We start from the raw sequence: 27,112 nt of genomic DNA, 5'->3' as shown, positions 1-27,112 counted from the left end.
ATATAGTTTGTGTCCTGCTGCGGGGCACTGACAAAAAAATAAGGAAAATGGAATACAGCACACAGGGCACAGGAAACGTGCGGCATGTGGGGCAAACTGTCGTCTTTCATTTCGGTTTTTCGGCTGTTCCCCAAATAGTTTTGGCATGAATTTTGTGTCCGAATCGAACCAAGGATGCCTCCCACCATGCCCCCAGGATGCTATTCTCTCTGAAAAAGCCTCTGGCCAAGCGTGAAAATGACCAGAAGAGCAACCCGAACATAAAACATTAAAAATAAATCCAAATTGTGGCCCAGCAGAAATTTTTTTTCTGGTTGGCCCCATTCCTTTACTTTTGTGAGTGAGACAATAGAAATTCAACATTAAATTACGTACATATACTGAGGAATAAAGGAATAAAAATGCCACTATTGCATATTTTGAGCCCGCAGACGCACACTGAAATTTTAAGAGATTAAATGAATTTGCAACTAGTCTCTGGGTCCCTCGTTGCAGTTGTCAAATCCTCTTTCCCGTAGCACCCTCTCAAAATTTCTGGGTGCATAGTTTTGGGTATTTTTTTTTTGTTCGGGCTTCTCGACCACATGGTGACATGCCAACCAACCAGCCAGCTAGCCAGGAAGTCGCTTCGATGAGAAAAGGAACTAGGGGCCAGGAGGGCGTGGCATGCAATTAGCCAGGCTGTCAACCAAAGTGTTTTCTGTTCCTGCCGCTCTCGCCCGCCATCGGTCCGTTTGCATTAGAATTGCTAATTGCCAAAAGTTTTCCAACTGCAACATTTCTTCTGCTGCTTGAATGCAATCCTCGTGCCCGACATCGCCATCAACGTCTGGAGATACATACATATATACGTAGATATTCATATGCATTTAGATATAGACATTTGTTTGAAGTTTCATTTGAATTCAAGAATTTCATTTTTCACCAGACCTGCAGCGTGTAAACACGCCTCAATATATATATATTTTATTTTCGTCAGATACTTGAGGGTCCAGAAAATAGAAATTTGGAGTCCGATTCCGATGCCCCAGCGACTGTCTGGAATGTTGTTACTTTTAATTCGATTAGTGGTAATATTTAAAGTTTTTCATTAAAGCAAAAGCCAATGCAGATGCAATTGGAAAGTTTTGCATAAGAAACGAAGGATAAATTGCCAATGCGGAATGGCCACTTCTCCTGTCACATGCCCCTTGCCCTCCACCCCTCCGAAGAATCCAAGGGGAAATGCTGCAAGCAAGAGACAAACTTTTCAATGGCACTCCTCGCTTCCTGTCTCTATTCCCAGGGCTGCCAATGTCTGGCCAATTTTTGTGTGTTTTGCCAGTCAACAACTTTGTTTATTATTTTGTTTCCTTTATTTTCATTTTTTGCAACTTTATGCGGCAACTTTTGGCCAAAAAAGGCGACTTCGTTGTGGGCGTGTCACAGCAGTTGTTGACTAAGAAGGGGAGGAAGAAGCAGCTGCATTGAAAGAAGAAGCACAGGACGGAATGGTAATATTTTCAACACAAGTCCAAAGGACACAAAGAGATAGAGGCAAGTGGCCAGGACACGCAAGGAGGTGGGCGCGAGGAAGCCGCAGCAATGAGCAACATTTTGCGTTGGAAATGGAAATGGAAAATGACAATGGAGCTATGGAAACTTGCCATTCATTCATTACTTAAAAGGGGAGTACACGAAAATGCCACAACTCTGTCTCGCAACTACAAGATACCTGATGGGGATGGCCACTTGAAAACTTTTAATGACTTTTCAAATGGCACTTGGAACCCTTTTATAATTAGGTCATCATGTACAGAATGTACAAATATTATTTATTTATGATATGCATCTTTTGATATGTACCCCAAAATAATATACCTCTTTGCATTATTAATACCCTGTATGAAAAACTACCAAATTTGCGAGGAATTCGCCACAGAAATCGTTACAGAAGTTTTATAAAAAACCAGGGTGAAGAAAAAGAGAAAACAGGAAGACAAAGAGAACGAAAAAGAAACAAATAAAATAAAATAAAAAAAACTTTATTTTTACAACTAATTGGCAAACTTAAATGTAAGATTTCATTTTATTTGTTGGCCGCGACATAGCTGTTTGAAGCTTCATTAAAAAATTACATTTTTTTAGCTGCCGGCGACAGGAGCACAAAGAGCCCAAAGGAACGGAATGAAGGAGAAACCGTTAAAAGGAGAAAAAAGGACGAGACAGTCGGCGAGTCCTTCTGCCTTGTGCTGTACGGCGAAGGCAATTTATGACCGACTGGCAATGAAAATATTTGCCACATAAATAAAAAGGAAACAAGCTCGTAGGGGACATTGACAGGCGATACGTGTGCGTTTGAGATCGGAGAGCAAGTACACTGAAAAAAACGGTCCAAATGGAAATTGGTTTGCTTTGGCTTCACCCTGAGTACCATCCCTATTTATTTTAAAATATTTTCGTGAAGTGTAGCACATGCCTCGAATGTCACTTACCTGGAAACTTGTACAGGGCCACCTCGTTGCAATTAATCTCAATCAGCGTGCTTGTCTCGTTGGGTAGTCCGGCGCACTGGCACATCGAGTTGAGTGGACAGGCGTAGAGGATGTCCTGCTGCTGGGAGCCGAGTAGGGCGGCGGAGCCCCTGCCTCCGGGCGACGGGGGCGGGCCTCGTCCCAGGGACCTGGCCGTGTTCCTGGGCCATCGTTGACCTCCGCCGTCGAACTGCCAGCAGTGGGATGAGCTCACCAGGCACGAGATCAGCACTATGTACAGGTGCATTCTGCAATGGTAGGTAAGCAAACAAGTTGCGGTTAAGACAGGTGCAAAGAACACAGATACAATCGCATAATCTAGTGGCCTTCTATGGAGGAGGGGAATTTTGTTCGCGAGAACGTTCCGTATTCGAGGAGCGTTGGCACACATAAATCCACCTGGTGGAGACACCTCTGGAGGCACCGGGAGAAGGCATTTGTTTATTTTCTGCTGCTTTGCATAAATCACACGTTTGGAAAGCGAAAGCAAATGAAATGGCATAAAATTAACGTTAGTCCACACGCATCAAAATTGCACAGTGACGCAAGAAACGTGAAACATTCTAATTAAAAAGTCTAATACAAAAAAGGTTTGTTTCATTAACAACGAAGTTTTATAACTAAACAGCTCATTTTGGAAAATAAAGTTTCATTATTATTAGGCTAAGTCTGCTGGGAAAGTCTGCTTTAAACTTCAACAAAAGTCTACATATTTGCCATTCGTGCTCATTCTGATAATTTCAAAATAAAGTTTATAATTTTTGGTGACATGGAGCCGACCTGAAGAAAACAATTAACTTGATTTAATTGTTTTCGTAAGACTTTTGAACCAATGTTGATATTTTAGCTTAAGCGACCCCCACCATCGCCTCCCGGGCATGCAGGCTCCAAACACGCCAAACGACAACGGAGGAAGTTTTCGACTAAAAGCCTGCGACAACTCATGCAAATGAGCCGCAGTCGTGTGACACAGGCCCCTTCTCGCCCTCCCCCAGGTCTCCCTCGGCTCTGCCTCCCGCGCCATGCAATCTTTCAAACACATGGAAATGCCTAGCCCCAAAAAATAGAAAGCGAGATGAGAGGAGCAGCAGAAGAAAGTGCGCAACCACAACACGTAGAACCCACCAGTAGTATAGCCAAGGAAGTCGCATATAAAACATGTTTCATGTACGCTAGATGTGTGATGTTTATTTGACACGCCAAAGTATATAATAACAAATAAAAACTTTCGGCTTTGCCACACAACACACCTCTCCATGCCTCCAGCAAGCCAGGCGACTTCTACTGCGACAAGGACGAGGCCGAGGACGAGTACGAGTACGGACCATTAGCACGATTGTTGAGCTTTAAGACTCCCGATGGCTTACCTTGAGTGTGCCGGTGTGTGGGTACCTGCGCACATTACGACCAGCCATAAAACTAGGGCCAAAAAATATAACCGAGAGCCCCGGCTGACTGGCTCTGGCTTTGGTACTCAATCCCAGCCCGTGCCGCCTAAGTCGGTAAGTTATATCGAGCCAGCCAAAAGTCACGGATAAGTAAAATTCATATTTTTACATCGGCTTATTAATAAAATATAGCCATTTATGGCGGTTGAATTGCAGAAATCGGTCACAATCTGGCCGAGGAAATGGCTTATGAAATTTACTGCAGATTTTAATTTTAAAATTTAAAGCTCCTTTAAATTTTACCATAACTCAACACTGCAGCTTTAAGGGAACGGAAACTAGTTCTTTTAAATTAAGTATGTAAGATGTGACCAATTTGGTCAAGAAAGTTGATATACGGGTTTTTCAGCATTACCCAATACTTTAGATTTTCCTTATCGAAAAAGGAATTCCTTTATTTTTTATTATTAAATAAAATATAGCCTAAAGTAAGTTATAAATTTAAACAATCTGGCCAAGAAAATGGCTTGTACTTTAACATTTTTTTCTATAATTCTGTCGAAGATGTTCTAAAGCTTTAAGTCTAAATTATCGTGTCGTGTAGAGACCCTTTGAGTTAGGCAGTACCCAACACTGAATTTTACCCAACACAAGTAGCCCTGGATTGAATAATTGCTTTGTCATTCACTTTATGACATAAAGTGTCAAACGAAAAATTTTCTTTCTCCTTCATAAACTTGTGCAAATTGGTCATTCCAAAAGCGTTAAGAATGGATCGCAAAAAAGAAAATGGAAACTCTCGACGTGAAATTTTAAATTTATCGTTAGGTAAGAACACACATTTATTTTCAAAAAAAAATTCCCTGCAGACACGATTTTAAAGTTCCTGCACTTTTCTTGCGATTCCGCCAGACGATTATTATAAGCTTCATGTGGCACCTCGACTAGCGTCAACACCGGGGTGTGGGCCATATATGAGACAGCGGCGCCACAACCACCGATCCCAATTCTATGGGAACCAATATTTGGAACAGCGCCCGTTCCGCTACCCGGGCCATCCGAATCCGCTGGCGGACCCCACCAATGTAGACGAGCAATTGAGGAGATTGCGTAACGCGCTAAGCACCTCTGATTCAACACCGTCATTGAACAAAGATGATACTTTAGCAGCAGGAGGCAGCGGCGGGTCAAAGACTAGTACGGCAGTATCGGTGATCGACCTTACCGGCTGGAACGGCGATATGGAAGGAAACGGTTTCCGCTACCCTGGACATCCCAATCCGCCGGCGTCCAAGCAGCCCGCCAATGCTTACGGGGAATTGAAGGGATTGGGGACCGTGCGAAGCGCGTTTGAAGTGAATGGAGCATCGGGCTCGACGTCCACCGCGGAGACCACCTCTGCTGTTACTTTAGCAACAGGAGACAGTGGCGGGTCAAAGACTGGTACGGCAGTATCGGTGGTCGACCTTACCGGATGGAACGGCGATATGGAAGGAAGCGGTTCCCGCGATACAGGACGTCCGAATTCGCCGTCGTCCATGCAGCTTGCCAAAGCATACGATTTATTGAAGATATTGCGTAACGCGCTACGCACCTCTGATTTATGACTGGAGTCATTAAACAAAGATGATACTTTAGCAGAAGGAGACAGCGGCGGGTCAAAAACTGGTACGGCGGTTTTATTTTAGATTCAAACCTTTTTTTTTTTTTTAATAAAATTTGAATTTCTAGAGCTCCGATCTGAACACATTCTAGAATAGGAATGAAAGAGTCGGGGGCCAAAAAAAGGGAGTTACAGGGTTAACATGATGATGTTTGGAATTAAAATTCAATAGCTTATGCCTGTGGTTGAGATTTTTTTTTTAATTCACAACCACACGGCGATTACTTATTATATCTGCAGGAATGAAGGGAAATGGCTGATATTTCCCTGGCCAATGTTTAACAAGAAAAAACTGCTTGAGCTGCTGATATCGCCTCCCATCAATTTTGTTCAATTTAATAAATCTATTCATCGAATCGCAAAATGTTTACTTAATCTTCCCACTGTCATTTGCCATATGCACTTAATATTAAATTTCGTTCCGAGAACGAGAAAAAACCAATCAGAAAAGCTTCAGTTCGCCGCCCAGCACTTTTGCTGATTGTTTTTCATTATGGTGATGGTGACAAATCGAAGTCTTTTCCCATCGCTTTGACCATGTAAAACAAATGATACATCACACAGTTGAGTGCGTATACGTAGGAACAACCTTTATGCACCTTTCGCACAGGCACACAGACAGACCCAGGCACAGGCACTGGCACACACAGTATCTGGAGATAGGGAGAAAGTCGAAGAAGTCAGGATGTTGGACGACAGACGACAAAATAAAAACGAAAAAGATAAATATGTCGTAAAAGTTTTTTATTTGCGTTTTATTTTTTTTGATACAGAAAATGACTAACTTGTTGGCTGACAGACAAGCAGCAAACAGGCAACGCTTTGGGCCAAGAACACGGGGTCAGATGGGCAGGGCCAGGACGAGGAGGTGGAGGCTGGGATAGGGAAAGGGGGAGAGGTTGGGGCAAGGGATGGCCAAGAGCGACGTCTGTCACGCACACACGCCCCAGTCCACCCAGCTTTGACTTGGCAGATGCGGGCGTTGCAGGGCCATTTCCATCTGACCCTCAACCTGGGCGGAGGAAACTTTTTTAAAATAAGCAAACAAAGTACGCACAGAAAAATGTGAGAGTCGGTGATGAGCAGATACTCTTAATTTCTAAGGGTATTTTTTTTATGCCAGCTTACCAAAAATTTAAATAAAATAATTTTTTAGTTATAGTTGTGTTAGTCGATTGGCAACTGCATATCGATAACGTTTTTCTGAAAGCAACCCAGAATTAATATATACACATTATTTTCTGAAATAATCCTGAAATAATATTTCAAACCGTATATGGTTTCTGGTTAAAAAATTATATATTTAATTTAAAAAGAAGAACTATCTAAATTTTTTTTTTAAATCAAGTAAAAGCACAAGCCCCTTAAAGTAATACGAGTTCTTTAGAAAAATATCCCTTCACCGCATTATTCATTCATGCGATTATCCCTGTTTAATACTCGATACCCTTTTTCGCATTTAAAGAGTATGTCAAAGAGCAAACTACACAATAAAGTGTCGGCCGCCATCGCCATCGCCATAGCCCACTTCCACTGTCTCCTCGTTGGCCGGAAAAGCCTTTGCCGCCATCATCTTCCTTCGAGGGAAGCAGCCCGGGCGGGGTCGAGGGCCACGAAAAGGTCAACAGGAGCCAGGCCAGAGCCGGGACTGCAGGCTGGTGGCGCCAGACCGCAAGTTTTTATTACGCATATAATGCCAGCGATTTGCCCAAAAGAGAGTGCGGGCGGCAGTGTGGCGGCGTAGTGGAGTGGAGGCACTGAGGTCTGCATCATTTTTATACTTTTAATTTTTTATGCCGGTGACACAGTGACATGAAATGTCAACGAGCTGAAAAACAAACAGCAGCCGGGGCAGGACCAAAGCAAGCCAGCAAGAAAGTCCTGGACACGGCCAGGATAAATATGATGAGAGTCCGCTGGGAATGTTGTCCTGCTAGTTGAAGCTAACGCCGACTGCGCAGCTGGCGTCGGGTAGCGCAGCAGGAAAATGCTGAAAAACGTAGCATACATTTGGGAGTCGTTGCTTCACAGTTTTCTCCTCTCCTCCTATCCCGCTCCTCCCCGTTCGTTCTTTATTTCTGCCTCGCTCGCTCTATCTCTGTCGAAAATTTGCGAGTTTGTACGATAATAACATATGTAAGTTGCTGCTTTGTGGATGCGGCTGTGTGTGTGCGGGTGTGCTTGCATACATATGTGAGCATGTCGGTTTAAAATTTTAGCCCCATAAGCGCCTCCCGTTTATGCTGCTGCAGTGGGAGGCAAAACGTTTTTCGCGCTCAAAAAAGAATACAAAAACGGAAAAATTTTAAAGCCGCTGCTCAGACGGGGATCAGAACTTTAAATGAACTTAGCCAACTGTGAGCGTGTATTTAACGCATCCGAACGCAAAAAAAGCTTGTCGGATGTGTCTTCATGCCAGAGTAGGTGTGACCCGGGCCGCATGTGTGGGCTGGCCTCTTATGTGCGCATCCCTAAGATACATTACACTTAATCGGCGTCAAGTCAATTAAGGTTACGCAAAAGTTCACGCAAGCCGGCACACAAACACATACGCACAAAGGGGATTTGCCATGAAGGGCTTGCTTTATTTTTAGTTAAATGCTTCAAGGGTGCCAGACGGCAGGGGATTAGTGACTTTTTGGCAAAACAAGATTAAATGACTAGTGCAGAGGAATTTTAAGCATACAATGTATCTTTAAAGGGGAGATCATTTGACTTAGTTTGGACTGAACTATAAAAATTGTTTGCTCTTCTCAAAAATACACATATGTATATACATATGAAAACTTCATTCTTCTGATTTCGACCCACCCTGAACCCAAGCCGATTTGCCGGCAACCGTTTCAGGCCATATCTCACACCTTGACAGATGCAAAACGATCCATCTTAGGGACTGGAGCTGCACATATGCAACGGATTGGGTTTTATGAAACCATTAGCAGAGCAGCACAAACTTTAAGATACATTTATCTTGCGAGGCGTTTTAAAAAGAAACTTGGCCTCAAACGAGGTTGCCTCGCCACCGATTGCCTGGCCTTATAAATCACACTCACACATACATATGTTCGCTAGGACTCACTCACACAGATACACCTACGCAGACAAGCACTCACACACCAACTTGGCAAACACAGTTTAGCCAGTTCATTCAAGTGTCGTTTATCGCTTTTGCTATTTTGGCAGCGCCTTCCGTGAAACTGCTTCTGGTCATAAATATGCCAATTTGGCAAAGCGACCTCCAACGCCCCCGGCCCCACTCCAATCCACTTCAGTCGCCCGCCCACTCTGGCGGGCCCTAACAGCCCTAACAAGGTGATTTCCCCGGTACTCGATTGAAGTCAGCTATCCAGCTAGTCAGTCAACCAGAGTCAGTCAGAACAATAAAAATAAAATTTATTACTCAAAGTTTATGGCATGGCAATAAATGTATCTTTTCTGCTGAGTATCTCGGTATCTGTATCCATAAATATGCACCCATTCGCACCTAAGAGCGGGGGCTGCCACATGTGGTGCACATCACACCCCCCAGCCACCCACTCCCCCTTTATAGTTACCTGCTGTTGAAATTATTATGTTGCCAGCCCGTATCCCCGCGGGACGCCACCTTCATGCCATTTCCAAAATCCCTCGCACCCTTCCGGCCAAGCCTCGAGTACAACCCTTGATTCAAATCCCATAAAGTTGTCGAGTTGCTGTTGCTGTGATAGTTTGTACTGCTGGCCGTTTTATGTTGGCTGGAGCTGTTGGCAATTGCCGCATCATTAATCTTACTCACGGAAACGGCGCTTAGGTCAAAGTTTTGAGTTTGGGTAATTTATCTTCGACTTGCCGCAATTATGTGTCAGGGTGGCGGGAGGCGGACGGAGGCAGCGTGGCAGCAGTAGCGGTTTGGCGGCAAAAAAAAAACTAGACAATTTTCCGCCGTATGCTGACACCTTCTTTGATTTAAGTCCCAGCAGCAATCACCGCGCCGCACCCCACCTGAACTTGAAACCTGATACTCCAAACTTCCGTCTTGAGCGGAGCGGTCTCGAAAGGGCTGCTCTAATAATTCGCGGACTAAATAATTTAGCAGCAATTTCGCGCCCGCGGCACTAAAATTAAATTGAAGTGTTTACGGAAAACACATGAATTGCTTATGAACGGCAAGTGCCGAACTATGGCCGGGCTGTACGGACACAAAGCCGCAGGGGGGTGTTGCAGGAGACACGGATCCTGGGGCACGAGCGTGTCATTTGTGCGGTGGGCTTGGTCGGCGGTCCTCCAGTGCGTGTGTTCTAGTGTGTCGTGTCACGGCCTCTTGAATGTGTGTATTTAGTGCTTATCAAGCAAATGACAGTGCACAACCAGAACCAGAAAGTTGAGGCCGACAAACGTGTGATGACCCAGCAACCCGATCCCATTGCACAGTGTTAAAAGAAGGTAAATAGAAGTAAGGAAATACCTTTCTAAGGTTAGAGAATAATAATTCATTTTCTAGAAAAGTTTGCCAAAGAATTTTAAAGTCTTGTAGCAGACTGAATTGGATTAAGATCTAGTTTCATATTTTTCAAAGTGAATTTACTGAATAAAATAATAAAATATAATATTTTCTAAAAGAAATCAAAAAGAGCAAGATAGAGCCTACGCCCTGTTCCCTGAAATATTCCAGATTATCCAGCAACTTCATTTCATATTACGCATACGCCCGGTTGCTCAAAGACTCCATAACAAAGAAAACTTTTAAAACACTTATATATCTGTCTTAAAAAAATATCCAGTTAGTTTGATAATGAATACTATTTGTAAGGTGTTAAAGGATTGGAGAATAATTGGAGTGACTCAAGCTGGGAGTGATGGGACCTCGATTAATTATTCCCTGTTTTTAGGCCAATTTGGACACTGTTGCTATTATTCTCCGTCCACATAGCCGCACAATTAATTGCGTAAACAAAACGCGACGGTCGGGCGGGCATGGGCATTGAATTATTCAAATCATCTATAATTACAGCTGGCAACTCGCTCGATTGCCTGCCTTCCTGCCTGCCAGCCCGCTCGCCTTGAAACTTCCATGAAACTCAGATTGCCTGACGCATTTATCAATTAAATGCGAACGCAGCAGCAAGTCCAGCAATTGCAACAATAATAGCGGCGGCAGCAACAAACACAACAACAATAATAACAACATAACAATAACCATAACAGTAGCAATGAGGACATTGCTGGGCCAGCAATTAAATTATTAAAAGTTTGTCATAAATAAAGTCGGGCACTTGACAATTATTAAAACGAATTACACACAAGAAGGAGTAAGGGGATTTCCTAAATGATTGCCTTCAGGATCGATTGGAAAGGATTGTGGAGGGGTGGGGCAGCCTGGGGGGCAAAAAGGATTGACTCAGGAAAAAGCCAAAACGATATACGAGCTTTTAAAATTTATGCTCTGCCTTTACGGCTCTGGTGTTTTTGTTCTGCGAACGTAAATGTCGACCTCTGGGTTTATGAAATGCCAAGCGGCTGTTTTCGTTCTTATTTTTTTTGACTGTTTAATCTCAATTACCAGTGCGAAATATGCAATAAATCTGTTATTGTTTGTCGTTATAACCGATATGCAGGATATGATGGGGTATACAGAGATTGGAGTAGGACTGGATGTGACTTCCCCATTGACCCCATTTCCCTTCTTACAATTATATTTATTAAAAGAGCCAACCTATTCACTTGTTAATTTAATATTTTCTTCTAATATAGGGTATCATGGATCGATCCTAAAACTTTTGTTTTTTTTTTCCTTCCTGCTGCATGTGTCAGCCCCGTTTATGCCATTCTTTCAAGTGCCCCCGACGCAGTTGCGGCAAATGGCGGCATGGCGGGATGACGGGTTCCCCGCCATACTTCTGCTCTCGATTTGCTACCTTATCCGCGCTCCCCTCCTCTGATTTTTTTTTATATTTGTTTCATGTATGGCGCAATAAAAACACAAATAATGGCAGCAGTCGGATAAAAAGAGAAAATGTTTTGGGCGACAGGGAATGGGAACGGGAATGGGAATTTGTGAGAAAACATACGCAATTTGTGCTGCGTTTGGGGGATTGTTGCTGGATTGTTACATTTTCTGGTTTCGGAACGTTGTTGTGTTTGGTTTATGCGCTTTTTTGTGTGTGTTGGTTTGCCCTTTTTATTTGGCTGTTTGTTAGGCCGGGTTTAAGCCTTTAAGCACATAACTTCAATTGCTGTACATAACACGAAACGGATTAATTCTGATTTTGACGTATGATTTGTATGTGCGTTTGAAATCTCTGCTTCGAAGTGGAAATTATCCAGAGTACCCAGCTCAATGAATGCCAAACGCAGGCTTTGGCATCACCATCATCCGGAGCACTTGGGGCAATCAAAACGAAAACGAAAACGAATCCGGAAAACTGGAAACTGACAGGAAAATCCAAACCAGAAAAATGCTTATTCGCATCTCGACCGCAACTCAAAGGCTTAGCCGAAGCCTGGGCCTTAAATGAACATTTTTTCGATTCATCATTTGAAAGGTGAAACGTTGCCTGGAGAGAGGCATGTGTTCTGTGAAAGTAAATGAGGCCAAATAATTCGAATTTACGAAGTTTCTTTGGGCCGGAAAAGTTTCCGCCCGAGTTCCCTGAAAACTTAAGTAATTTAATGTGGTTTGAATAAAAGCCATATTATAAGTTTGCTGATTAATAACAATTAAGTATTAACTAAAATATTGAACTCTATAATTTAGTAATAACTTTGATATTAGATGGCTTTTCCTTCTTAGTTATCACAGCCGCAACAGTAAAGTTTTCTGGATACAAAGTAAGGGATCAAAAAGATGACACTTCGCCAACTGAATGGCTTCATTAGGAAATTAAGGCGATATGGATAGAGGAAAGCCACGGCGCAAAAACGAGAAGAAATCGTTTTCCTTAGAAATTTATGAATTTTTGGCATGATTCAAGCTAATCACGTGGCTGCCATTACCTCAAATTATTTCACATACAAGCCAGAAAGCGGCAGAGCAGAGAACGAACATTATTTAAATATCTTAATGCGTTAAATTTACGAGCCCGGCCATGTGAATAGGGGAAATATTCAAATTCGGTCAGGTGTATAATTAAATTGGAAATTGCCGGGACACGCACAGGTGAAGTGCCTGGGATTGGGTGTATTTAAACGACTGGGCCCATCGTCGCCTGATTATGCTGGCCACTTGACCGCCACTTACGACCTGCTCGAAAAGGTCAAAGAGCGCTTGGAAAACAAATGGGTAATAGGCTGCCCGGCCAGCTCCGACGGTCCATCCAATTCCCAATAGACGACGCCAATGGCCGCAGCCCATCGGTCATTCATTCCCGGCACCATCCCGATGAAATGTGTGTCAATGACTCCCCGGGGTCGAGGGACCACGGGACCGAGGGACCTCGGGACTGTGCCAGATGGCATGTGGGTTGGGGCACCTCGTTATAAACCAAATAAATGCATTAAAGTTGCAGGAAGCAAAGGAATTATGACTAATTGCCACAAATAAAAAATAAATTTATGTCTTGACAGATTTTGTAAAATTGCATTTCCTAACCGAATAAATCAAATGCTATATCTTATTAATACATTTTAAGAAACTAGTTTAGCCTAATGAATATTATAAATCAATTCATTACTGCTACCGTAAGATTTAATCTGAGATTGCTCATTTAAAATGTATAGAAATGGATGGTGCATTTGGGTTGCAAGCTCTCCTGTCTATATGTCTGGATATTCGGGCTTATGCAAGTTTGTAAGTGTGTCACGTTGCGAGGCGCTTTTCTCATTAAATGCGTAAATTTAATTGCCCCGACTGCGACACGTGGCGTATAATTAATGACGTGAGTCAGACCCGGGCCGGGTCAAAGACACAAACAGGGGAACGAGGGACAAAGATCCAGAGAGAACTCAAACCGAACATCAACTGAATAAGTCATAAGGTTTTGGCTTTTCGGAGATGAGGCAGGAAACGGGAGTGGAGCGGCAGACCGACAGCATTCGTAGGACACAAATAAGCCATATCATTCGCATTTCGTGTATTGACTGGCAGTTAACATGGCTTGGCAAAAAGTTTGCAACGACTTCTGCCATTGTCCTTCGTGCATACCGAGAAAGCCCCGGCCAAAGCAGAATTGCAACTGTCATACGCATGCAACCAAATAAACGGGTCGGTTGGGGATTGGGGCATAGTAGGTAGCAGAAATTGAGGTGGAGAGTGCTCAGCACACATATCCATGAGAACATACTTATACATACAGTATGGCAATATGGCATGTGTGTGCCCGCATACATATATATTTGGCAACAATTTATAAGGGAAATACGTGCAGGGCATATGCCCGGGCCCGGGCTAGGTTAGACTTCCTGTCGAGGACAACTATGCGAGGGCTACGCGTGTGCATACCAATGTCCCCACCGCTCAAGGCAATGCTTCAAGCAAAGAAGCAGCCCGAAACCGAGACGGAGACGGACCAGCCCAGGGCAATCCGAACAATCCCAGCAAACATTTTAAAATCGAGCAACGAGAACCAGAAGCAAACAAGCCAACAACCAAAAAAAAAAAAACGAGGAACGGAAGGAACTGAGTGCCAAAAAATAACTTCAGGCCAGAAGCTTCAAATACCCTGGAAGGTATTTCGGCAAATACTCGGTTTATAACCATTCCTTTGTGAGATTAAAAAATATATTTTGTAATAACGAAGTACCAAATTTTTTAAAATTGTAAAACTATATTTTTGGATCAACAATTTATTTCTCAGAAAAAAGGGAGTCCAAAAGGAATTTACAAATGCAACTTATACCGGAGGTGGCGGTTCCTGAATTCAACTTTGAGTTCTTGAAATTGCTAGAACTCTGCTGGCATGTCCGCCCTTCTATTCTTAGAGCTCGGCTCCCTCCCGGTCGTAGAGCCACCAATTCGATAATAAATATTACAAGCTAGACAACAAAAGCAGCAGAAGAAACCTATATATGTCTGCGAGAATATATGTAGATGTCTGCGTATTGAAAATGAATTCAGCAAGAAAACGAAAAAGTTGCCAGCACAAAACGAGCGAAAAACAAATTAAATTCGGTTTGTCGTTCTCATTTTTTTTTTTTTGCCTCACTCCAAGTTTTTCTTCTGCAACACAAATTTTTTTTAGCAATTACGATTCGGAGGAGGGGATAGGTGGTGGTGGAGTAGGAGGAGCTGCACGAAGTCAGCGATTTGCATAAGTTGGGCGTGGCATTGCTGGGGCGTTGTCGCATTGATTACAAGCGTGAAAATGAATTTCGATTATGCCGTGGCGGGGCAAGGACGAGGACTAGGGCGAATTCGGATACGGATTCGGATTCGAGGACGCACCAGGGCCCCCGTTGACAATGTTTTCGTTGCCTTTTGCTTTTCGATCTTTACGAGGGCTCATTGTCAGTCGGCTGGCGCCGCAAGGTATGCTATGATTTCAGGACACGGATTGGTCGCCGGGTCTTTCGGCTGATGAGTTTCAATCCGCTTGGTTAGCCCCGGCATATGTAATTTGTGCAATGCATACGGGAATGTAATCAAAGGCCGTGCTTAAATCGACAGCACACACTCCAAGGACATACATATATTGTATGTGTGAAAAAATGCATATTTGTTTACCTTCCAGCTGCCAAGGCCAATAATTTATTCGATTCTTTCTGTAGGACACTACGGATTTCATTTAAAAGGAAAACCTATTTAAACTATTAAAAAAACCTATTTAAAAGCCATACACCCATTATTTATTTCAAGGTTATTAAAAAATAACCGTTTCTATTATACTTGTATCCACTTATGGTTTCCACTTGGGCAGTGTTGTATTTTATTTGGATCGGTGTGGTGTCAAGTTGGCAGTCGTCTTGAAAAATGTACTTTTTATGCTTCATTACGTGGCGTCTTCCTGTTGTCAGTTTTTCTTTACATTTCGTTTAACATTTGTCACTTTTATAGCCGCATGTGTGCGAGTCTGTCAGTCCGACTGTGTATCTGTATCTGTGTTTGTGCGTTGAAGTGCGAGTATGAGTGTGTGTGTACGCCCCGCAGCTGCCCATCTTCATTTCGGTATGTTTTACTTTTTCCTTTCGTTTCCTTTTTAGCGCCATTGTAGAGCTCTAGTTGTTTTTGCTATTGTTGATATTGTTGTTGGCGTTTCATCAACAGCTGCTGCTACCACACAGCTCCTTCCTCTCGCCTCGTCCTGGCTGGCAGGATACCCAAGCACTTTCGCCCAGCCTCCTTTACAACTTGATTTAAGGTTCAGTGGATATGCCGGATCGGTCCCTACGCCCCCACCCACTTACATTCCCATTTGGCATCGCCCCGTCGCCCTGTCTCCATGTGCTTGTCTCCTGACAAATGTCATGTTCAAATTGCAGACTGAACTTTTGACTTTTGACAGGCGGCAACTGAGGCGCCGACTGAGCGGCGCGATTCCCTGATAGATATGAAGTGGATTCCGAAAGAGTCAAGGTCGAGCATAAAAGTGGAGCAGCCAAGAACGTCATCAAGATGGACGTCTCAGAGTTTCAAATGGCTTTTATTTGGCTTTCCATAAATCAAATTATTTATTTTCCCTTGAGCGATTCAAAGTTTATATTGATTTAATTATGCTGCCCATTGGCAAATTGTTTATTTGCGTTTTGAAAAAGCAAGTCGGTTGCATTGATTAGAGCCTCAATTTGGGACACTTTATTAATTTGTAATGTTTGCTTGGCAAAAATTTATTAGCTTGCATGGTTGCATAATAAATACAATCTGTATCTGGACATTAAGAAATGCTTGAGGAATCCCTTGAACGTCCATGTCTAAATGCTCTCAAACCTTTGATAGATGTCTCAATTTCCTCAAATAATTACCCAGCCCTTCAACACCTTAGCCTTTGGACCATTTACATATCACACTTGGCCTATTTGTTATTAAAGCTATTGAATATCAGATATCCCGGAAGCCAGCCCCCCGGCATTAGAGCTGAATCACATTAGCGTGTTAAACTACTTAACATGTTGAAAGACAAACCTAAGGCCCCCTAGCACCCAAAACACATTCATTTCAGAGAATATAGGCGTTTCGCATTACAACTGATTGAATTAATCAGCTTCATTATTCGGGCACTACTCGGGGATTTAATGCATTTACAGGGCATGTTTCAATTAGGCCATAACCAAGGCCGGGCTACATAAATTCTCTCACCGGATCGAATCGAGTGGAATCGCATTGAATTGAATGGCACGGCTTTGGGAAGGAATGTTTAATGTATATGTATAAAGAAAAGAGCTTCAAGCTTGAATACGAGAATTTATGCGACTACGTGCAGGGCATTTGCCAGTTCCCCACGAGCCCCTTCCTCTACGAAAGTGGCTGGTCGTCGAATCCTCGAATTGGCAAGTGTGTGTAGTGGCATTTGTTGTATGCATATTTAATGGAACCGAAAGAATCGGTATTGGCCATTATTGGGATTGTTTCGCCATGACAAAAGGCGAAAATAAACAAAACTAACCAACAAACAAATTGGTAAACAACTCCAAGACCTGCAATAACATTTTTCTTACCCCACACTCTCTACACGAATATATTGAAAATAAGTGCTTTGAAATTCATAATTTTATTCAAAGATTTGTTGCTATGCCTGGAGCGTTGATATGGGCATTTCTTTATTGGTACTTTAATCAAAAAGTTTTCATTTCATATTTTCAAATAAATCGCCAAGGATTACAATTCGAATGGTGATGATGATGATGATTTCGCAATCAGTGTCCCAAAAGTGCCGAAGCCTCGACAGGTGACAAGCTTACATTCGCACAAGAGTATCTACAAGATACTTCGAACAATGAGGAAGACACGAAAGATATATTACGCACACACACACACTCTTACACCCACATCCCGCACGAATATTGTATTATTTTCAATAAGCAGGCGACATATTGATAACAAAAGCTTTGAAATATACACCAGGAGAGGGACCTCCGTTCGTCCCTTGATTTCAATGGCTGGAAAATATTGAATACCCCCCACTTCCCCACCCCCTGGCACACACAGATTCACAAAGGAGATGACGGAGCGAGGTGGCATCGAAGCGCAAAGTAAAGCATTTTGTGCCCCAAAAAAAAAAAAAAAGAAAGGAGAAATATGGCATGGCAATGTCATTGTATTGGTTATAAATGTATGCAGCGGGCGTGTGTGTTTTGATGGGGGATTAGACTGACGGGAGTGGACTGGAGGGGATGGGCTGAAGAATTCTTATTATATTCCCCACTCTGAGGCAGATATGATGCCGAAATGATGATACGAGTGCAATGACAGGAGAACCGCAAGCCAAAGAATAGATTCAGATCCAGGCAGAGAACTATAAGGACAAACAGAAAAAAGGAATGGAGAAGCGACTCCGAACAGGAAGACAGGGAAAACCATTTAAAAATGGCACACAGCAAAAGATGCAAATGAGAATCGGTTTCTGCTGTTGCTGCAACACAGCTCACAGCTCCTTCCACATGCCGCACTCAAAAGTTAACGGTGGTTTGTCCCCCACACACTACCCAGCCAGGACTGGCACAGGACACACACTCCCCAATACCGAGTCAGTCAATCACTCCCGCTTCGATTACAGCAGAAGGAGTGACGTTTTTAGTTGCACCACCAGAAGCAGAAAAACCCGCAAAATGAATGAAAAGCGACCATGAGAAGGGGAAAATCCAACTTTTGCCCCTCTGCCGCCCAGGCTTTGTACTGTCCCCCTTTTGAGCAGTGTCTGCTGCTGTCACATAATCCTCTTTTTCAATAAGATTTAAATTTGCATTTGACACATATTGGACGAGGACAGCCAAGCCAGCAAGGAGGACTCTGACGACAGCCCAATCCCAGCCAGAAACCCGAAACGAACATGTCGACAACAACTCGCCAGCACCACTATTCCAGGGAGTGGGAAACAAAATCCACATTCTCCTGCACATATTTATACTTATTTTCCAAATACATACAAATGTTGGGAAAAATATTTCAAGTCTTAAATAAGGTGAATTTTTATAGAATTTGGTAGCAAGCGACTAGTCGCGACTGGAGAAAAAGGTGGATAAGAAGGTCTATAGCTTTTTTAAAAATATGCCCTTTTATATGAATTTAAGTTAGATTTTGGAAAGCTTATTTTGGTATATGCTATACAAAGAATTATTATGGTGGAGAAAGTGAAATTTAATAATTTGTTTAAATATTTAATATTTTATTCCTAATGAATATAAAAAGATCTGATGGTTCAAACCACATTAAATAGTCTTCAAACTCTTACTACCTATGAATATTTCTCATTTCGGTGATACTTTAAGAGAATCTTTAATATACCGCCCCCTTTTTCCGCCCCCGGCCTCTTAACCGCCGCATTAGCATAGGCTCTAGAACAGAACATATATTTAACCTCGACGCTTGCATAACAGAAGCGGTGGCGAGGCGAGAGCTTAGACAGGGCCCGAGCGGAGGAGGGGGCTTGCAACGGCAGAAATGGTGGAAAAGGTAGCGCACAATAGAGGAAACTGCGCGTCATTAGCATAGCTAAGGGAATTGTTTTAGCCGGTTGCAGTTCGTTTGGTTCCGTTTGGTTTTGGTCGGGGTTTGGGGTTGCGAGGGACTATGGCCGACATGGCTGACATGGTATGTGATTTGATTTCGCTCACTCTTTCCCCTCTTCCCGGTGGTAGTAGGGTGGGCCAGCCCGGGGCAAATAGGGGTAAGTAGGCTTTGGTTTGGAAACCTCATTAGTCTGACATTCCAATATGTCAGATTGCGGCTACCGTCGAGTGCGGCAAAACCAATAAAATGCCCAAATGGAAAACAAGTGAATTGATAGCGCCGGTACCTGGGCATCAATTACGTTGCTTTCAATATCAACATAAATGTCATCTAATTGTTGGCGATTCACATTCCAAATTAGTTTCAATTGCCGCAAATTTGTGTCTCTGATTTATGGATAAAAAATAATTACAAAGTTTCAATCTTATCTGTCATTCGGAATGAGTAACGAGCGGGTTCTCTCAGCCTGTGCATGACCATTAGCATCAATTATACGTATCTCCCCAACACGAGACTCTGATACCCCATTCATCGGACTGACAATGCATAATATCGTATTATCAAGCTCCACTTACGCCCTATCTAATTGCATCTCATCTGCTATTTCAATTCTCGCTGCCATTCTTTGTCAATAAGTTGCCAGTTTGCCCCTGGCCAGGCACTCGGTTATCCGACTACTTCTTCCTACATATGCTCATCCATTTATCATAGTGGCTATAACCATTGTGTCTCCCCCTGTCTCCTGTCACATCCCAGCGTCCTCCTCCCAGACCCTATACGCTGTGTGGGTCGTGCATCGTCCTTAGCTCGCTTCATTAAAAAGTAAGCCCTTTTAAATTGGCCCCCTCCTTCAACGGCCCTGTGCTCCATTCCGCCAACCAATTGACATTCATAGAAAGCAACGAGTCTGCGTTCTATTCTCCGTTCTTCTGTGTACGATTTTCCCTCATATTCCATATCTTTTTTTTTTTTGCGTTTTCCGTTTTTTCGGATCCCTTCTCAAATCGTTTTGGCCTGTTCATCTTTTTCCCTTTTTTTTTTTTTGCCTCTGTATCGGTGTGTGCGTGTTTGCCTTTCAATTTGCTGACTGCTGCGTGTGTGCCCAGTTAGAGAAACATAATCGGGCAATACTTTTCCAGCTATTTGCGTGGCAAATATTTTTGCCGGGATCCGGGAGCAGGGATCCGGCAGCCGGGAGCTGGGAGCCGAGAAAACCAACGAGCCATCGAAGCGCAGCCAGCAACAAAATTGTCAAAGGATTCGCTCAGTGAGTTAGAATTTTTCCACGGTTGGCGGGCTGTGCGGCTGGGCGTCCTGGTTTCGGTTTCTATCCCGGCTTAGCTTTGGGCCTGTTTGTCATCATCTCCATATCTGTCGGCCAATTTACATTTACGAGCCGGCAGCGACAGCAGCCGGGTTAGCCGTCAAATATGCTAAATAACAAACTATTTTGCATTTTTATTTTATTTGCTTCCCTTCTCTTATTGAACCTTAAAGTGGGCCAACCGAGCCTACGGGTGGGGCCTGGCCAAGGAATGTCTTGAACGCAGAGAATTTTTGTGCGGCTTTCAATGTGGGGCCGAGTGTCTCATTCTGGCTCTGGTTCTGGTTCTGCGTTTGTGTCTGCATCTGTATCTTTGTAGCATGTCCTCCCCGGTTTGTTTACACAACCATGTCAATTTAAATCTATGTCAAAACACACGACTTAGTTGAGGTTTATTTATGTCGGTTGGCCCCGTATTTTTCCCACACCCACACACTCACCGGCTCCTCGTATTTCCTGCCTTCACAATTCAATAAAAAAGAAAAACTGGAAGAGGTTTTTTATTTGCATTTCCGAGTCACGTAAATGGATCTTTGGCACTATCTGGATAATATTCGCTTTCCCACGGCTTCCGTTGTGCATCTCCCATCAATACCTTTTCAATTGGTTTGCCTTAAAATGTCGCATACAATAAAGATCTAATTTCCGCCCTCAACCGTATTGCCACTCATGTGTATATGTGTGCTATTTTTAACAAATTAAAGAGGAAAGATACCTTTTTACGCTCGGCTATTAGTGGGGGCGTGACTGGACTTAGGCCCACCAAACGTATGATTAGCATCAATCAGTGAAATGCCGGCACGTTTAATTAAAAATCAATCAGTTGCTGTGACATAAAACTGAATGGTTCGATAAACAGCAACTGGCTGGGACTATCCCGTGTTCACCTATCCTACAGGGTTTAGGCCCCGTATCGAAATGGCATCGACGATTCGACGGGACTATGTTTGAAAAGGGGCGTGCCTGTGGGCGATACATTGAAAATTTTGTAGTGGACATCAATCATTTTGTTGCACGGCCTGGCCAAAGTTTCGTGTTAATCACGAAAACACCATGGCATGATAGATTGACTCGGCGTTTTGTGTGCCTAAGGTTGGGTCCTGGTAATTAGGGGTCTATTTGATTGGAAAATGTAGACGTCAGGAATTTTTTAGGGATTTGACTTTTGACCTAAACATTTGATAGTTTGAGGATGGCTTTCATTTTGTTTAAACCTTTTATGTTTCCGAAAAGGTTTTAATTTTAAGGATACTGAAGCCACAGAGGTCACTGCCAAAACCAGTTGGAATACATTTAAATTTTTAGCAGAAGCAAACAAAAACATGACCTTTTATAACTTGTTCATTAAAATGCAGTATTTCTCTGTCGATGCCAAAGGCAACACGGCGTATGAGTGATGAAGTTGCTTGCGGCTCTTAAAAGTATGCTATAAAAATCTATCAGTTTCCAAAAGCCAATGAGCCACAACGAAATCAATAAAACGAGGTGCATAAATGATTTTTTACAAAGTGATCTTAATGAGTAGATTAAAAATAGAAGTAAATTTTTGCTGGCATTAGAGGTAAAATTTTTGTGACCCCGTCAGGCTAAATTAACTCTGGGTTTTCAGTAGTATGGACGGCAGACCTTGTTTATGATTACTTTCACGCCTGTCTGGTCATTAACCCCCAAATAACTTGCTAACCCAGCCCTGCTCAGCCCAGAAACAAGAACAACAAAAAATCTGGAATTTGCGGTCCACATTTCGGGTTCTGTCTCTCGCTTTTTTGCATTTTTATTAGTCCACAAATAAAAGTTTTTGTTGTTAGCCTATCCCGTGATGAGGGTACAACAGGGGTGTTTGTGGGAGAGGTCTGAGGTCCTAAAACATAAACAGATCAATAAAACAGGACGAAAGAAGCATAGCCAGGGACGACAGCCGCAAAACTACCAAAGGAATTCACCAGGACAGCGGCAAAGGCAACATCAGCAACTGGCGCAGTTCCCATGCAAATTTCTTAGGACCTCCGGCTCAGTCCCCCGACATTCCTTTGGAGACCCTAGAATCACTTCGAGGACGACACTCTCCACGCCATTAACTGTTGCCCGTCTATTTGTTTGTACAAATAATGTGTAAGCAGGCATATTTTTGTCAACGAGGCTAATTTCTGTCACAGATTTACGTGACAATGGCCCAGGCAAGAAGGCAAATCCCAAACCCAAAGAAATCCCCAACAACACACCAGCACGCATACTCGGAAAACAACAAACAACAACCAACCAGAAAAAAAATAATAATGGGGGAAAAAAAATAACAACAATTACAAAACAGGTTTCATTCAAGGAGGTGGGCGAACGGGCCAAGTCTGGCAGTTTTTGGTGGAAATATTTTTGTTTCTTTTACTGTCACTGAGGTTGCCTTCTCCTCGTCGTCGTCGTCGTCGTTTTGCGGCCAGTTGGTAAAAGCCATAAAAAGAAATATACCAGCAGCACTACGGAAAAAAGCGGCCAAAAACAAAACTAAGCCGTGAAGAAGCAGCGTCTAAAAAAACTGGGTTAGCTTCTTGTTCCCCACACTCCTCCGACATCCCACCATAACCATCCTCATAGCAATGTTATTGTTGCTTCTGAGATGATTTTTTTTTTTTAACTTTTTGTAACACCTATGTTGCAATGTTTTTGCTCTTTCTGAACGATGCGCCGTGCTCTTGTCCGTCTCGGTTATTGTTGTCCAAGAAACTGAATGTGTGACACATATGCAGTCTACACACCGAAATCCCACCCACTACTGCAGCACTCGTTCCCCAGATTTCTCCGGTTCGTTCCACTTTTTCTAGTATGCATCTTTAAGGCCACACAATAATTTTTTCTGTTGAATAGCAAAGAAACTGGGCAAGAGATACGACCCATGACAGGATTTTTCACTTATCTGGTCAATCATCGAGTCAGAGATTTGCTAACAAAGGTTTTGTATTTTCGAAGCTTTCCTTGATTTTAGCTTTTAATGGAAGTCTATACAAAGTCATCCTCTGCGGATATTTATTTGCCACAATTAGGGATTCTTAGGAACCACTTTCTAACGACTTCCGAGAATCTTGCTAAAAGCAGTACAAGGTTCCCTAAGAGCTCGTTAATTTTAAAAAGCGGGTCAGGTTACTAGCTAACAAGGCCTAATTCCTGCAAATGATGGATTGCCAATATAAATTATGGAAACGGAAATGGAAGTACAATCTCAATTGATTTCGCGAGACAGCAGGTCATATCACCATTGCTGATTGAACCTGATGTAAACATTTAATTGCGAGTATGAGTTTGGGAGGGAACGTCTTCTTCCGGCTGCCATACTCCATCCTCTGACCTTTACCTCCCAAACCACCTACCACCTACCGCCTCCCACCTCCCGCTGAGGTTGTTTATTGGCTGACAAGTGCTGCACATCCGGGCTGCGTTTGCGGAAATGAGCAAATGACTAATGACTGACCAGTGGCAGGCACCCAGAGCGACGATTGACCCTTGCGCCCCTTTGTGGTACCCTCGACCACTACCCTCCCACTCAGATTTCTGCTTTTTGCTTTCTGCTTGGTGCTTCTTGTTTACTGTGCGCTTCAATTAAAGCATCTTGCAGGAAATTGAACTTTTAGTCAAGTGGCCAACGAGGGCAGATGGATGGCTGGTTGGATGAGTAAAGCGGGTGGTGGATGGTATGGTGGTATAGTATCTTGTGATGGAATGTGGCTGGGGTCAAAGCCGGCAGTCTCATCAATCTGTTACGTACTTGACTTGTGTGGGTGGTGTTGCGGGTCGGCGGCTGTTCAAGGCTCAGCAATCTTATCCGTATCCAGTTGTTGCATGTGCTTCGCTTACTTGCCGTGACTTTCCACGCCCGTGTTCGCCTTTCTTCACTTTCTCAACTTTGCTGCTGACTCTGGTCTGGACCAAGTTTGATTATCACTTCACTGTAGCACTGCAGCAATCACAGGTGATTGCCTCTGATCCACTGAACCACTGAAATTCCTGCTCTTGAGTATACTGTGCGAGCCAGCTTACATATATTGGAATTTTCTTTGTCACATTCTGCCACACCAGCTGGCCGGGCCCAGTCGCTAATCGCGGGATATAGCCGCCAATCGGCCACCCGACTCGCCGACCAACCTCAACATCAACAACAAAATGAACATTAACACACTCCGCCCCACTTTAGCCCAAAGCGATGCTCACGCGCCAAATAACAAACGTGCACTGGCATATCCGCGGCACATTATGCGCATTTTATGGCACGTCGGCGACCTCGCAGTGCCACTTCGTTTTTAGATCACCCGAGCCGTGCAGCACGAGCAACATGCAACACGGAAACTGTTGTCCTAGGCGCAACAGACGCGCCACGAAGCCGGACGGGCAGTCTCGTGCCGTGGAATCAAATGAGAGCTGAGGGGCCCGAGAGTCGGTAATCCGAGTGGCAGAGAATCTGAACATGCGCCCTTCATGGACTTGGAATTATTTCGAGCTGGCAGTGCTCCCAATATTCTAGACAAGACAGTGGAGATGAAGATGGATGGAAATCAGAAAATGGAGTGGGGAATGGATGGACATGGGCAGGTAGGGGGGCAGGATTGGGAGCAAAGAGCCCGGGGTCACCGGTCCAATGAAGAGGCCGGATTCAAGTTCAGGTTGCCCTTTGACCACAGAATACCGGCAACCGACTGCTGGCTAATAAACTCCGAGAGTAACCGAAAATGTTGTTCGAATTTATTGGTCGACATTCCTCTTCAGGCTCTACGACGGCCTCTAACCCAAACTAAGGCTGATAAATGGCCACGCACCCGAGCCATTTTCAAGAGCCATTCTCCTTGGATCCTTGCCACTCGACGGTAACCCCAAAAACTTTTATATGCCCCATCTCGTTGCGGCTCCTTTGCTGTTTTTAATATACAATATTAGCCGGTAGTGATGTTTCAATTAATTTTTAAGGTGCACCCCTCGACAGCCCAGCAGCCCAGCAGCCCATCAGACCAGCAGCCTAGCATCCCGACTCTGGAAAGTGCCAGCAGGAGATGGTTAAAGGATATAGATGGCAGCTTTGAGCTTCCCAAGGAGCAGGAGGCGGCAGGACGAACCGCATGCTAAGAAATGATGGCAGATGCCAAACAGGATGAATAAATGGCTCGGATGCAAAGTTTAAATTTTTCATAGTTGGGTGGCTAGGTTTAGTTCGGTTCGGTCTATCTCGGCTCGGATGGTACGGTGGCTGATAGTTTCGTTGGCCAGTGTCTGATGCCCTCCCCAACTTTGTCTTCTTGTGGTTTGCGGTGGCCAAACTGGCCAACAATTGGAGTTTCTGGCTAAATGTAACAGAAGGGGTGAAGGGTAATAGAACAAAAGGATTACGGCATTTCAATGCAGTTGAGTAAGAAATTTTATATTTCTAACAATGTATTGATACATTTTTTGAGAAACTTGCACTCTGCATTCGTATTCTTACAGTTTCCGTTATTAAAGACAACGAGTTCAACTTTAATCTTCGAACTTGTAATCTATTTAACTTCTCTTAGATTCTTCGGTGCAAAATCCACTTTCCGATGATATGAATCCTGATAATTAAAAAAAAGGGAGTATGTGGCCCTAAACTTAAAAGACAACTTCTCATTTTGACTTCTCACTTTTCGATGGCCAGTTTGCAGGCACTGGCCGCCTAGAAGTAGAATTTTCCATCAAAGTTGCAAGTGGAAAGAGTGCAGGGTCCATAAGTCTTGATGACACATTTCTGGGTCTTTCTCTGGTCCAGCAAGGTAAAAGATTTAAGGAGATTCTGGGGGATATTTAATTTGGAAGCCTTAATCTAGCTTACCCCACAGAACAATGAGGCATGACTTCACTGTAGGAAAATATCAGAATTGGCTCTTGGAACATTGTTTTAGGTACTTTTAGTCAGGCATGGTTTTTAAAACTAACAATCTGTACAAGCGTAACAAAATAAATCAATTAAATTTAAGCATATAAAAATTAACCTAAAATATTTAATAAATTGGGCTTTGGAAAGAGCTTCAAGCTTTATTACTCTCTTATTCGAATTTTGGAAAATAGTTTCTGTTGCAGTAAGTGTTTCTTAATTCTTTAAATAATATATATAATTCTGCTTGCTATCAGAATAATTATTATCTTTAGAATTTCCGGCATAATATTTACTTAAACCCGAAAAATAGAAAACTATTAAAAAGTTTCTCAAATCTGGTAGCTCATTTAATATTAGTGTCTATGGTATGTTCCATGAGATGTCGGGCGACTAATCGTAAATGGTCGGAAAATATAATGAAAACCATTTTCAAGCTGCGTCGGCTAATCCAGAAAAAAAGCGCATTTGCAAGTGTCTGAGTCGGTGCTCAACGTTCAACGCTTTTGTACATTTAACAAACAATTTTCAGTCAATTGTGTAAGAACATTTCCCATTTCGATTCAATACCAAATGCAGTCCCAATTCAAAGTCGTGCTCGGTTCCGTAGGATTGCTCGACGTCCTGCCCCGGCTGATGGTCCTGCTCCATCTTGTTCTTGTTGTGGTTTAATGGATTTGCAGTTTGCAGTTCCTTAACAATTCCATGTTATTTTCGCTTTTTTGCGTTTCCTTTTTCGCGCTTGCCCTTTTCGTGTCGGAGTTGAGTTTTCGCAAGCTCCC

General features: G+C 43.2%; 2 protein-coding genes across 4 annotated transcripts in view; one reads left to right on the top strand and one right to left on the bottom strand.

Annotated features, from left to right (window-relative positions):
- Nucleotides 1–24,668, bottom strand: part of LOC108126955 (chaoptin) — a 39,103-nt gene extending 14,435 nt beyond the window's left edge. Inside the window, exons 1-2 of one of the 2 annotated variants that reach the window (XM_017243750.3) lie at nt 24,219–24,668; nt 2,475–2,761 (exon numbers count right to left, since the gene is read on the bottom strand). In XM_017243750.3, coding sequence (XP_017099239.2) covers nt 2,475–2,760 — 286 coding nt within the window. In that variant the 5' untranslated portion in view covers nt 2,761; nt 24,219–24,668. Of the gene's footprint in view, nt 1–2,474; nt 3,118–24,218 lie in introns of those variants that run through there. The other variant, XM_070277339.1, reaches the window with a different exon arrangement.
- LOC108126957 (uncharacterized) lies at nt 4,497–5,928 on the top strand. Of its 2 annotated transcripts, XR_011442079.1 has the most exons (3): nt 4,497–4,729; nt 4,814–5,569; nt 5,633–5,928. XR_011442079.1 is itself a non-coding variant. In XM_017243752.3 (2 exons), exons 1-2 carry the CDS (start codon nt 4,672–4,674, stop codon nt 5,506–5,508), a joined length of 753 nt encoding a protein of 250 aa, XP_017099241.2. In that variant the 5' UTR covers nt 4,498–4,671; the 3' UTR covers nt 5,509–5,607. The 2 variants fall into 2 exon arrangements, 1 of the variants encoding a protein (XP_017099241.2); XM_017243752.3 differs by lacking the exon at nt 5,633–5,928 and having other exon boundaries at nt 4,498–4,729; nt 4,814–5,607.
- Nucleotides 24,669–27,112: the final 2,444 nt, after the last annotated feature.

Source organism: Drosophila bipectinata, chromosome 2L (genome assembly GCF_030179905.1).
Source record: "Drosophila bipectinata strain 14024-0381.07 chromosome 2L, DbipHiC1v2, whole genome shotgun sequence".
Lineage (NCBI taxonomy): Eukaryota > Metazoa > Arthropoda > Insecta > Diptera > Drosophilidae > Drosophila > Drosophila bipectinata.
This window is presented reverse-complemented; position numbering and strand designations above follow the sequence as displayed.